Consider the following 14,035-nt stretch of genomic DNA (forward strand, 5'->3'; position numbering starts at 1 on the left):
GAGGTGTATATCAAAGGAATGATTTTAGTGAGCCCAGACTCTTGTATCTTCCCATACATGGAAAAGTGTTAAATTCCTTAACCTGGCTATCTGGTTTTCTTTAACAATAATCTTTTGATGTTCAGACTACCTGCTCTTTGTTGCAAAACTTCTCTATCACATGGCTTCTCCCCCTACCTCCTCTGAGCAGTTCTCTAAGGGTTACTTGGATGCTGCCTCACAGGCTTGAAGTCCTAAATCCTGTGCATGCTCAGTCATGTCTGACTCTTTGCGACACCATGGACTGTAGCCTGCTAGGCTCCCCTGTCCATGGAATTTTCCAGGCAAAAATACTGGAGTACGTTGCCATTTCCTACTCTAGGGGATCTTCTCAACCCAGGGATCCAACCCTGGTCTCCTGCATTGCCAGGAGGATTCTTTATCATTGAAACACCAGGGAAGCCCATTCCCATCAAATAAAACATAACTCTCAACTTTCAGGTTGTGAATAATTTTTAGGTCTACCAGGGTTGGTTTATCCTAAGGCATATTAAAAATTGCAGGCACTTTTCCTTGTTCCAAACCATTCAATGACATTTTGGAGGCGATGGGCTCACTGTCCAGTTCTGGACAGCAGAACAGACCCCATCTTGGCCCCACTTGTTCTTCAACAGTCGTACTGACCATGGGTGACCCCACTCCCTGCCTGATGAGTGGGCATTGGGTTCATCTTGGGTGGATGGTTAGATGGTGTTCAGAGGGAAGAGTCAATCCCTTTCTCTCTCACATCTCACCTACTGCCTGAGACATGAAGGGCTTTAATAAAACATATACTCCCTTGAATGGTTCACCACGGCACCTTTCAAGGTCTGCGTGACCACAGTTGGTAAAGGGGTCCAGAAACTCAGGTAAGGATACAATTCCCTACTGTACACAAGAAGGAGTTAAATCTACTGTGCAAGAGGATTCTGTTGTTTAAACAAATGCATCTGGCTTTGCTGGAATGCCTTTCCCAAACACTCTCTCATGATATTCCAAGGGCCAGGGACAAGTTTTCCATAGAATCATGTCCCCTGGCCCGATTTGGGAATGGTGGTGGTTCAATCGCTAAGTCGTGTCTGACTCTGGCGACCCCATGAACTGTAGCCTGCCAGGCTCCTCTGTCCATGGGATTTCCCGGGCAAGAACACTGGAGTGGGTTGCCATGATTTGTGAATAGAACAACCTAGAACAGTCCTAGTTCAAAACTGTAGCAAGATTAAATGCATAGGAAGAATCTGCCTGCCAGTGTAGGGGAATCAGGTTTGATCCCTGGTCCAGGAAGATCCCCCATGCCACAGGGCCACAACCACTGAAGCCTGTACACATTAGAGACTGTGCTCCAAAACAAGAGAAGCCACTGCAATGAGAAGCCTGTGCATTGCAACTAAAGAGTAGCCCTTGCTTGCTGCAACTATAGAAAGCCCACATGCAGCAACAAAGGCACAGGAAAAAAATAAATAAATAAAACGTTTAAACAAGATGAAATGTGCAGCAGCCCCAGCTGGAGCAGTGATGGGAGCCCCACTGGACAGATACCCACCCCATCCTGGAGGCCCCGAGGTTGAGCACAAGCTGGGCCATCTGCTGCTGGGACAGAGGATGGATGGACACAGGCACCTCTGTTGAAGGTGAGGCTGGGGCAGACCATGAAGGCTGTCCTCATGTATTCAGGGATGACTGGCTTGGTGCCGCTGTACCTGCGTTCTCTCTGGCGTGTGCGTCCTTCCCCTGCTCTGTGCCTGCAGGATTCTACTCGTACTGAGACCTGATCGAATGTGACCTTGAACGACTGACCCCATGCTCTCTCCTCAGTTGGCCTGTGGCACTTGCATTTTCTCTCAGGATGGTGCCCATCACGCTAAGATGACTCATCCCCAGATGTGAGTAACTTAAGGCCAGGGACCTTATCTATTAAAATGTCTGTTCCAGGCCTCACTGAGTACAGTGCCTGGAATAAAGCAGGTCTCCATAAGTATCTGCTGGGACTTCCCTGGTGGTCCAGTGGCTAAGAGTCTGCATTCCCAATGCAGGGGGTCCCAGGTTCAATCCCTGGTCAGGGAACTAGATTCCACATGCCACAACTAAGATCCCACACAGCCAAATAAATAAAAAAAGTATCTGCTGAAGGCAAGAATGAAGGAAAGGAAAGAGGAACAAAGGAGGAAGAAACAAGACCGCTCTATACACTTTCACTTCTATTCCCACTGGAGGCTTCCTGGATATCACCAACTTGTAATGAAGCTAATACCCATCCTCTCTGATGGAAGGGGGAGGAGGAGGAGGATTAGAGGAAGACTAGCTTCCCCAATTTGTGTCTGGGGGTGGTTGTATTCATGAACAAGACAAGATTTCAGAACAAAAATTCTTAAACTTCTGGGACGGGAAGTGCTCTTAACTGTGTGCAATAGAAAAAAAAAATCAATGAACTGGATTGCTTTATTCATTTATTTATTTTTATAGGGATGTGAACTGAACTGAACTGAAAGTGCAACATGATGACTAAATAGTTAACACTGCTATAGTGTGTGCCTATTTATTTATGGCCCTGCTGCGTGGCATGGGGGATCTTAACTCCTCAATTAGGGATCAAACCCATGCTCCCTGTACTGGGCGTGTGGAGTCTTAACCACCGGACTGCCAAGGAAGAACTGGTTTGCTTTAGAAACAGCATAAGATAGCTAAGGAAGCAGGGAAAGGGCTTGGTATTTTTGGAGTACTGACTAGGTGCTAGGCATCCTTCGGGATACTTTTTAGACATTTTAAAATTTCTTCTTCACTCTAAGAGATGAGTCCATCTTCCACGTTTTTTAGATGAAGAGACTGGGGCTTAAAGATGTCAGGAAATGTGCCCAACTGATTTAGCTTATAAATACCAGAGCCAGGGTTTGAACCGAGATCTATCTGATGCTGAAGCCCATGTGCATTCATTTGATAAATAGTTTTCACAGTGAATGCTATGTACCCGACACTGAGCAGTGGCTGGGGATACAATGGGTTGCAATGGCCCAAATCATTGAGAAAGACAGATGAGTAACTAGGCAATTGGAATTGTTGTTTGTTTAGTCGCTCAGTCATGTCCGACTCTTTGCAACCCCATGGACTGTAGCCCGCCAGTCTCCTCTGTCCAAGGGATTTCCCTGGCAAGAATACTGGAGTGGGCTGCCATTTCCTTCTCCAAGGGATCTTCCCAACCCAGGGATTGAATTCAGGTCTCCTGTATGGCAGGTGGATCCTGTATTGCTGAGCCAGCAGTGAAGCTCAATTGAAACTGTTAAGACTGCTTAGAAGGGAAGCACAGGCAATTGGAAGGACAGGGCTGTGAGACTTAACTCACTCTACATCTTCCTGGAGGAAGTTATATCCACCGATGATCTAGAAGATGACCTCACCCGTCATGTGGTGGGACAGTTAAAGGGGAAAGCCCTCCATGCAGTCTCTGCTCCTGACATTTTTTTCTGAGCTGCATCAGTGACCTCTCTGATTAAAGAATGAGTAATAATGACAACATAACCTCCGCAGGATGATAGAGCCCTGTGGGGTCTTAGACTAAACCCTAGCCCTGACTGACCAGTACCACAGACCATAAACAGGGCATGTCCGTGGCCCGCCCCCAGGATATGTACCTCCAAGTCTCTTTCTGGAAAAAGCCCCAGTGGTAATCAACATCCTCGTGTTGCCTCATCAATCCGAAAGTCACGTGTGTGACTGCAAACCTTAAGCATGGGTTCCAGCTATGCCGTGCTTCTTGCGTTCTGTGGGCTGCCTGAGTAAGACCTAGGCTGCTACATCCCCTGGCTGGATGCCTGGGCCACCTGCCAGCCCAGGGATTCCAAACAGAATATACGAGTAGGTTGCTACCATCTGGGCTGACTGTGGACTTTCACAAGAGTCAGAATCTTGGGGAGCTTGTCAATTTCTAGACTGTAGAAAATGGGGATGACAACTTCCTTAAAAAAATTATTGGCACTCAATGTTCTCCTTTTAACTTTTGCTAACTGATAGTTTTGGTGAGATTCATTTGATTTAGAAAGTGCACTGAGACTCAAGGTTTACCTGAAGTCCCATTCAGAGGTCCTAAGTGGTTGGGTTTAGCTCAGTGGTTCTCAGGCATGGGTGATTTTGCCCTTACCCCCCATCCTGGAGGGACATTTGGCAACGTCTAGAGACATTTCTTTCTTTTCTGAGAGGTAAGAAGTAGACCTTTTTAGAGTGACACACTTCTCAGACAGGGTGTGGGCCATCTCAGAAGGCATATGTACGTGTGTGCACGCTCAGTCGCTAAGTCGTGCCTTACTCTTTGTGACCCTATGGACTGTAGCCAGCCAGGCTCCCCTGTCCATGGGACTTCCCAGGCAAGAAAGCTGGAGCGGATTGCCATTTCCTACTCCAGGGGATCTTCCCAACTCAGGGATCAAACTTGTTTCTCTTATGTCTCCTGCATTAGCGGCGGGTGGGTTCTTTACCACTAGCACCACCTGGGAAGCCCTCCATGAGCTTAAAATAAATTCAAGTGTGTAAAGTGTTGAGCACAAAGTAAGCATGTGGTATGAGTGAGCTGCTATCATAATTCTTACAATATTATCATCATCGAAGTAAGCTAGCTGCATGGCAGCTGTAACAGTGGCTGCTCAGCCTGGAGCCCCGTTTGCGCAGTCCTGCTCTTGGTCAGCGGGCTGTGGCAGCCTCAGCCCCTGGCTCTGTCCTTCCTGAGTTCCACCTCCATCTGCACTTCAGAGCCCAGGGTTTGGTAAGTGGAGGCCAGACAGAGGCACAGAGCTAAAGGCTCCAGTCGCTGGGGCAGGGGGTGGCGTCCCCTCAATTCTCGTTAGGGCCGCCCTGAGATACTTCTAGGCCATACCAGGGGGAATGCTGGCTCTCCTGGGAGCCTCTCCTGACTCCCCTACAAGCTTCCAACAGACTTGGCTGCTGCACCTCCAGCAATGGCCTGCCCGCCTCCCTGTGCCTGTCTGTCTCCCCTGCCTTGGTGTCTGCACTGTGACCTTCTAACTGGTCAGAGCCGAGTCTCCTCCCAGGGCTCAGCACAGGGCCTGGCATCGGGAGGGCCAGCAAGTAGGTCAGTGCCTGGTGGGCCCTGTGCTCCCAGGAAGGACTAGGTGCCTGCATGCCAAGTGTGCTGAGACTGGCGGTGGAGGTGGTGTCTCTCCACATGCAGTGAGCAGAGGGCCCTCCTGGGAACCAGGGACCTCCAACCTCAGGGTGGGTCTAAGGTGAGCTCCTGGCTGGCTTGAAAGCAGCTGCCTTTCAGGAAGGGCATCTCCTTCCTGAAACAGGGGGCTGTGCTTCTAAACTCAGTGAATCATCTGGCAAGGATATTTAAAGGCTGAGTGTGAGAACCTGCTACAAGTCTATGGAATTCACGCAGAGACACACCTGAACCTGAGGGGGAGGGACAGATAAAGGGTTGGGAAATGCTTCCACAACCCCCAGACCTGGGGCTGCAGGGCCAGAAGTGCTGCTATTAGTGGTGGGGTTGGACAGGGGGCAGGGGCAGCTGACAACTCAGGTGTGGGCCAGGGGCAAGGCACTGCATGCTTCCTAAAGCTGATATAGCCCTAAAAGGACACTTGCAGCTCAAATGGAAACTCAGGTGTTTGGACTCTGCTTCATGCTTGCCTGAGAATGATCCATTCTGCAAAGGAAATGCCCCCTGAGCATGACTGTCTCCACAGACAGCCCTGCAGGAAGGGGACACCAGCTCAGGCTTCTTGCCGGCACCAGGATCCTTTCTGAGTTCCTGCTCTGTGATGTGGGACTCGGACCCTGGCAGACAGCACGGAGTGGGTCATTTAAACACCTGCAGAGTGAGCAGTGGCAGGGGCTCCTGGGAAGTCCACCAGAGGTTAACCTTTTAGGGCCTGAAGTTGTGCAAACAAAGCTAAGCAAGGTGTTCTTCCGTGGGATAGGATCCCTCTTGTAATATTAAAAAGAGAGAGAACTTTATGATGTTTATTATGTACACAATTTATCGATGCAATGCATCATCCCTGTGACCCATACTTCCCTAGCTTTTTGAAACAACATCACAGTAAATTCCCTATATAAAAACTTTCAAAGATGAGAACATGCCCAGCTATTGTACTGCACTACTGTACTTTTCAAGGTACGGAACTGTAAAATTAAAAATGCTTGCTTTTTTTTTGTATTTTTTTTAATGTATTATTTGCATGAATAAGTATTATAAATCTGTGGCAGTACAGTACTATATAGCCAGTTGTGTTAGTTGGATATCTAGGCTAACTCTGCTGGACTTACTAATGCACTCTTGGAACATAACTCATTCATAAGTAGGGGACTTACTGTATAGGGTTTTTGACTTGGGTGATCTAAAAGTCCTTGCCAAGGGCCATAAATGGTTAAAATAGCACTCAGATGACATCAGTGCACAGGAGACCCAGAGCCTTGACAATGATATGATAAAGTCAATCTACGAAGCCAAGGTCTAGGCAGCAAGTCTCTTAGAGACACCACTGGCCTCCTGATGGCCAGAGAGAAGAGAATTTGGAAATCTCCAGACCTGGTACCAGAGTTCTGAGAGCCTAGGGCTCAGACCCCCAAACCCAGAATATTCAGAAATTATCTTAGCTGGCTCTCCTAGGAATTCTTCCCCTCCGTTCCCACCTACCGAAACCTGGAGTCCTGTTGGCCAGGCTGGAGTAGGCGTTCCCGCTGGGCGAGGAGGTAGCCGGACTGGAGAGAGGGCTGTAGGACGAGGGGTCTGCGGGGTATGTGTGGCTCGTTCCGATCCCAAAGGGAGAAGACTGAGTCTTGCTGGACTGCGAGGGGATTTGCTACGATCAGGACAAAGCGAAGACAGGGCCAGCATCACCAGCAGGCCCCCTCCCCGCCCCCCCATGGCTCTGGTTGGTCACTGTCACGCGCAGGTCCAGCCTGCACTGGCAGCCCTGCTCTGGGCTGAAAGTGACTCCAGTGGCCTCCTGGCCTGCTGGGTGCCATGCCCAGGATCAGGCCAACATGTGCTGGCCCAAGAAAACAGGACTCAGGTCCTGGATCTTCAGGGTCTGGTTGAAATCGCCCTCCAGGGACTCAGTGATCTAAGTCCTCTGCCTTCCGCTTAGGGGACCTTGGCAAGGACTCTACCAGTCTAGGATACAGATGTCCCCACAGTGACGACAGGGAGCCAGGCACATCCCCAGGTTGATGTCCTCATGCACTCCTGGGCCAAGGGAACTGAGGTCCTGAGTGGTGAGGGGCTTGCTCCTGATGGAGGGTCTCTGAGTGCCTGTCCCATACCCTGGGTTCCCCAGAGCTGCCTCCAGACTGCTGGGAGAAAAGCCTGTGAAACCAGACTTGGTACCATTGATGGGTACCTGTTTCTCAAAGTACCCTTCGCCCCCGTGCTCCTAGGAGCCTGGCCGTGGTTGAGGCGGTCAGCTCCAGCTTCACGTGCTGACCTGTTCTCAGAGCCAGGATCCCCAGAAAGCACAGCTCAGGTGCTCTGCGCCCTCTGGGGACCTGGGGCAACGCCCTTGCTGATGCCCATACCTGTCCTGGAAAGGGCGGCCGGCTTCCTGTCCAGGCCACCTGACTCTGGTTGAGCTGCCTGGAGATCTGGGACATGTTCTGACTTGTCGAGGATGAGGACTGGATGTCATTCACTCCGGGCACGTGCACCACGGCAGAGCTGCGAGGGAAGAAAGAGCACTGTGGGACCTTCCTGTGATCCAGCGGTAAGACGCTGCCTTCCAACACAGGGGGTCAGGTTCCATCCCTGTCCGGGGAACTAAGATCCCACATGACGGGGCAACTGAGCCTGTGTGCCACAACTAGAGACACGAGAGTGCCGCAATGAAGACAGCGCAGCCACAAGAAAGATTCCTGCACTAACCATGATTAAGAGGAACTTCACTCCCGAGATCCCTTCCTCACTTAACACAGGGCTGCTTTCCCATCTCCCTCTTGATGTGTGTATGTGACCTCGGGGTCTTTTCTGATCACTGTTCACTTCCTGGGTGGCGGGGGTCTGCTCCACCCCTTGGCCCTGGCTGTCCTCACAGCACTGACTGGAGAGCTGGCAGGAGTGCTGTGGACCCCAGAAAAGGTGCCCTGGTGCACAGGGCCCATGGGACCACAGCAGGACTTGGGTGGGGGACAAACCTAGGGACGTGCAGCCACAGCTGTGCCATCCTGCCAAGGGTTCAGTGCCACTCATCCCATGTCCCTTCCCACTCAATCCAGCTCAGGCCCTGCAGATGTACAGGAAACTGGCCATCCTACAAGCTTACAGCTTCATGGCACTCTTTTAACTAATTAACACATTTGTTCTACAGGCCAGTGATCTAGTGAGAGCCTCCCCAATGCCAGGCTCCACAAGCGGACTGGCCCCTCTTCTGTTTCAGTGACAACAGCTGGTGCAGACTCAGCATCTCCGGCTGGACCATCTGCTCTAAGCACCTGCCTGCAGCCTCACTCCTCCACTCCACCCCTCACACCCCTGTCATCACAAACTTTCTTCAGGACCTCATTTCTTCAAGCCCCTCTTCTACCATGAGTCATCCCAGTGATGGAGTCCAAACTCCCAAGTCGAGCACAGTAGTCAGGACTCATGTATTCATTTCCTTCTTTTCCTCCCAGACTCCAGGAGTCCCCATGTCTCCTGTCCCCGGACTCCGCTCAGCACAATCCTGATGCCTGTGCACCTGCCCTTGCAGCAGGTGGCCATCTGATTTTTCGCTTCCAGGCCTCCCCCTACCCCTGCCCCCACCATGCTGTGCCTGGTTAGCCCTCCTCACCTCTGGCCTCTGCTCCATCCTGGCTGCCCTCTGTCCAGATGGCAGGGGGCGGGGAGGGAGAGGGGGAAGCAGCCAGTGTTACAAGGACTCGATGAACACAGGCCAGGGCGGGCCTGGCATGGAAATGCAGCAGGTTACCATGTGCTGAGTGGGTGAGTAACCAGCAGGAGAAGAGCCTGGAGCCTTGGCCAGTGCTCCACAGAGCCACGGGAACAGCAGGGATTATGTCTCAGGGGAAGCTCACGGGGGCCCACCATCTTGTCCTCCCATCCCCAGACTAGAGAGTAGCTGCTCCAGGACAGAGTTCCCCAGAGACTCAGAACAAGTCACCATCTACTACAGCCCAGCTGCGGGACTGGCAGAGCCACTCTGTGACCTCAGGGGTTAATGTCTCAGGGTGCAGCTGCTGACTACCTGCTGCCTCCCTTGAGGTTGGTCCACTGACCCTTGGTGAGGGCCATCCCAGCTGGGACCTCTCCCTGGGGTGGCTGGTCCACCTGCCCAATCTTGGTCCCCACCTTATTATCAACTGGACATTCAGCTCTGGCCGAGTCAGCCATAGGCTGACCACCAGGCAAGGGTTTGAGATACTTCTCCTAGTGGGTCTGGGGGCATCTGATGGCTCACACAAGTGCCCACCGCCCTCCCTGAAGGTGTCTGTCTGTGCCCTAGCCGAGCTCCCCAGCCCCTGCTCCTGCTGCCCTGGGAGCCCCTGGAGCCAGGCCCCATCCCTGGTGGAGTTGCTGGCTTCCTCAGTGACTTACAAGAGACCCCTGATGCTAAGAACCAACCCCCGGAAGCACAACATCCTACTTATACTTCCATGAGCAACCCTTTAGGCTGAGACCCCAGGAGTGATGGGCTGAGTGGTCTTCTCCCCCTTGGAGTTCGCTGTGGCCTCTGAAAACCCAGGGACTGGGTACTTCCTGCTGCCTTGTCAAGTGTCCCTAGGTCTGTCCTGGCTAGAGCCACCTGACTCCTTTCTCCATGGCAGGCACCTCTGCATAACACAGTGGCTGGCACCTTTCATATCCAAGAAAGAGTAACCGACATCTTGCATATATGGTGGCTCATCAAGGGCTTGCAGGTCAGAACTGGAGTTCCCAGACCCCTCAGCCTGGCCCCAGCATACGAATGTGTGCTTGTGTGCTCAGTCATCTCTGATTCTTTGTGACCCCATGGACTGTAGCCCACCAGGCTCCTCTGTCCATGGGATTCTCCAGGCAAGAATACTGGAGTGGGTTGCCACTTCCTTCTCCAGGGGATCTACCTGACCCAGAGATTGAACCCACGTCTCCTGCATTGGCAGGAGGGTTCTTTACCACTGAACCATCTGGGAAGCTTGGGCATTCGAATGGGTAAGCACTAAGTGAGGTTTTTGCTGCATACAGAGCCAGACTCTGAGACCCAGGGCTTCACTGAGTAGGGGCCTCTTCCTGCCATCTTGCCCACCCCTGCCCCATGCCCCGTACTCCCAGCTGGTACCTGAAGGCCTTTCCCGAGTGTCCAGCAGGGAACGGGCTTCCTTGGGAGTAGATCTGCTGCGTTCCTGCCGCAGAAGCTGAGCTCATCATCTTCTTCTCCGCTGGGAAAAGTAGAGCAAGGGTCACCCTGGTGGAGTTCCCGCCGTACAGACTCCAGGGAAGGGAGCCCCGAGCACCCACAGAGAGAGGCTAAATAAATGGGCTCAAATCCCAGCTGGGCCTTTAGATCTGACACAAGCAAGAAGGTGGTAGTTTGAGAAACAGCAGTGGGGATGGGAGCTCGCTCACTCTCTCTTGTAATTGAGGGGCCCAGGGCTCCCTCGAAGCACCCTCCCATTTCCCCAGAAGCTCAAAGACCCCACTTGCATCCTATTCCTATCTCGACTTGCAGCAAGATACCAGAATAAAGGAGATGCAGATGAGTTACATAGCAGCTATTCTGTGCCTGGACAGACCCCACGTCTACACCTGTCTCTGGCTTGCTGGTGGGGGGATGGACGGAGAGGGCAGATCCTTCCCTGGGTGACCGTGAGCAGTGATGGACACTCAGGATCCTGGACTTGGGGCCCAGGGATTGGGCTAAAGGGACCATGGCTGAATTTACCACTGCTGCTGCTGCTGCTAAGTCACTTCAGTGGTGTCTGACTCTGTGCGACCCCATAGACGGCAGCCCACCAGGCTCTCCCATCCCTGGGATTCTCCAGGCAAGAACACTGGAGTGGGTTGCCATTTCCTTCTCCAATGCATGAAAGTGAAAAGTGAAAGTGAAGTCGCTCAGTCGTGTCTGACACTTCACAACCCCATGGACTGCAGCCTATCAGGCTCCTCCGTCCATGTGATTTTCCAGGCAAGAGTACTGGAGTGGGGGGCCATCGCCTTCTCCAAATCTCCCACATATGTCAACAAACCTCCATGACGTTTTTAAAAACACGGAGGCACTGAGCAGTTTTACTGCTTTTGCTGTGATGATGGTGTTTCTCAGTGGGAAATCCCTACAGGATGGAAAGAGATCGGACTCGGGTGTGTATTTCTAACCTAATAACAAGGCCTTGGATCTTGGAAAGAGATGAGGCTAAAAGTTGCAGGAGGAGGACTTCCCTGGCGGTCCAGTGGTTAAGATTCCATGCTCCCACTGCTGGGGGCACAGGTTTGATCCCTGGTCAGGGAACTAAGATCCTGTAAGCCACATGGGGTTGCCAAAAAATAAATAAAATTAAAAGTTGCAGGAGTAAGAGAGACTTCTGAATTTCTCCTGACTGTAAACAAGCCATTTTTTTCTCATGTATTTAAGATTTTTGGTTGTTGGTTAAATAAGAAACATTTATTTTTCTCAATGCTCCAGGATGTTTGTGGGGTATAAAATTACATATGTCTGTAAAATCACATGGGCTTCTCAGGTGGCTCAGTGGTAAAAAATCTGCCTGTCAATGAAGGAGACATGGGTTCGATCCCTGAGTTGGGAAGATCCCCTGGAGGAGGAAACAGCAACTCACTCCATTTTTCCTGCCTGGGAAATCCCATGGACAGAGAAGTCTAGTGGGCTATTGTCCAAGGGGTCACAAAGAGTCAAACATGACTGAGCACGCATGCACATAAAATTATATATATATATATATAATTTTTAATCTTCTATATATTTCTTATTACTTTGAGCAACATGAGTTGTTAGAGATGGAGAAAGACATATTGAAATCTTCCACTGCAATTTGGCTTTATCAGGATCTCTTGTGTTTCAAACTATTTTTGGATTTCACATTTCAATGATCATGATGCATCTTCATTTTTAGGTTCCACCTTTCATCTGTATAAAATAAGCTTCTTTGCCCACTGAACGCTCTAACTTTTCTTTGTGTGGCAAGGTCAACACCTCTGCTTTCCTCCTTGGTTTTGGAGCATCATCACCATCAACTCTTTCAGGTTAAATACTTTTACTTTGTCATGGTAATATCATATTTTGGGGGCATACCATTCCAGAATTATCAATCAAGAGCCTTTGGACATCAACTTATTGCACTACTCATGCTATTCATAGTTTCTTGCTATTTCACTTTATTTTTCTTCTGAGTATTTTGGAAGTTGCTAAAAATGTCCTTGTCTTTTCTTGGAAATGGTTTGGAAGTGAGACCTCTTTCCTCCCCCCGCCTTTTTTTTTTTTTACCAGTCATTAGTGAAAGTGAAAAGTGAAAGTGAAGTCCCTCAGTTGAGTCCGACTCTTTGCGATCCCATGGACTGTAGCCTACCAGGCTCCTCCCTCCATGGGATTCTCCAGGCAAGAGTACTGGAGTGGGTTGACATTTCCTTCTCCAGGGGACCTTCCCAACCCAGGGAGCGAACCTGGGTCTCCCGCATTCTAGGCAGATGCTTTAACCTCTGAGCCACCAGGGAAGCCCACCATTCATTAGTAGCTATGTTTAAATACTTGAAGTTATATATCTTTGTAAATGTCAGAGATAAAATAGTATAGACTGATGAGAAATTTCAGTGCTTAGTCCCCTCACCCAAAGTATGTATTTTTGCTGAAACTGATTTGACTCAGGTTTTTATTTATTTTTAAGTATCTTCTGTATCTTCTAACAATTTTTATATTAATTCTCCATGCCACTAGTTTCACTTTTCCATTGCTACTATTTTTCCAACCTATCATTTCCAATCTTGTATTCTGTATTTTGATTCATTTCACAATGACTTCTCCTACAAGTCATTTTTTCCAGGAAGTATAAGTAGATGGCACATATCTGAGAAGGTCCTTCTGTTCCTTTTTTTCTGGCTGCACTGGGTCTTTCGTGTGATGTGCAGGTTTTTTCTCTAGTTGAGGCACTAGGGCTTCTCTTACTGTGTAGCACAAACTGGAGTGTGAGGGCTCAGTATTTCTAGCACGTGGGCTTAGTTGCTCCATTGTGTGTGGGATCTTAGTTCCCCAACCAGGGATGGAACCCACGTCCCCTGCATGGAAAGGTAGATTCTTAACCACTGAACCAACTCTCTGTTGCTTTTTCATATAGGAAAGCAGCTTGGTTGATGGAAAAATTTTGAGATTATGTATTTTCCTTCCCCTTCTTTTTCCTTTTCTGTTAATTTTTTTTTTTCTATTTTGTCATCTCTATGGGAATATGTCTATGTCTGTATAATATTAAAATTTAATTCCCAGAAATGCTGTGGGTGTGGCCAAATATTTCAGGCTTATCTGAGGGGAAGAGGAACCAGTGAGATGTGGGATTGCTTCCTCTTGCTGGATGAAACCACATCTCTCTATGAAGGTGGAGGAAATACTGCTGTGGGTGGCTGGCACACGTGGATGACTGGCAATGGGGAGGAGGAGGATCAGTAGCAGGGAGCCCTCGAGTCATGCTAATAGGTCTGTCCTCTGCTTGGAGCTGGACGCTGTGCTGTGCTGGCACCTGCTGCCCTCAGTTCAGGCTGTGCTGTGCTTAGTCATTCAGTCGTGTCCGACTCTTTGTGACCCCATGGACTATAGACCACCAGGCTCCTCTGTCCATGGGGTTCTCTAGGCAAGAATACTGGAGTGGGTGGCCATGCCCTCCTCCAGGGGATCTTCTCAATGCAGGGATCGAACCCAAGTCTCCTGCATTGCAGGCGGAATCTTTACCATCTGAGTCACCAGTTCAGGCAGCTTCCTACTTTCCTAGCATCTGGTCCCCAGCCATGTGGGAATAAGGGCTGGGGTCTTCCACCCCACGAGCTGACAGCAGAAGGACTGGGATCTGCCTAGGGCCTCTCTGTCCTCCCCTGGGCCACACT

General features: G+C 50.2%; 1 protein-coding gene across 3 annotated transcripts in view; it reads right to left on the reverse strand.

Annotated features, from left to right (window-relative positions):
• Positions 1 to 14,035, reverse strand: part of ARNT2 (aryl hydrocarbon receptor nuclear translocator 2) — a 187,417-nt gene that overhangs the window by 3,713 nt on the left and 169,669 nt on the right. For 2 of the 3 annotated variants that reach the window (XM_088829576.1, XM_055417947.2), the window contains exons 15-17: positions 10,278 to 10,377; positions 7,546 to 7,684; positions 6,665 to 6,830 (exon numbers count right to left, since the gene is read on the reverse strand). In XM_088829576.1, the coding sequence (XP_088685702.1) occupies positions 6,665 to 6,830; positions 7,546 to 7,684; positions 10,278 to 10,377 (405 nt within the window). The remainder of the gene's footprint in view (positions 1 to 6,664; positions 6,831 to 7,545; positions 7,685 to 10,277; positions 10,378 to 14,035) is intronic. The other variant, XM_055417948.2, reaches the window with a different exon arrangement.

Source organism: Moschus berezovskii, chromosome 21, assembly GCF_049115385.1.
Source record: "Moschus berezovskii isolate FMDL1 chromosome 21, NW_MosBer_1.0, whole genome shotgun sequence".
Taxonomy (NCBI): Eukaryota; Metazoa; Chordata; class Mammalia; order Artiodactyla; family Moschidae; genus Moschus; species Moschus berezovskii.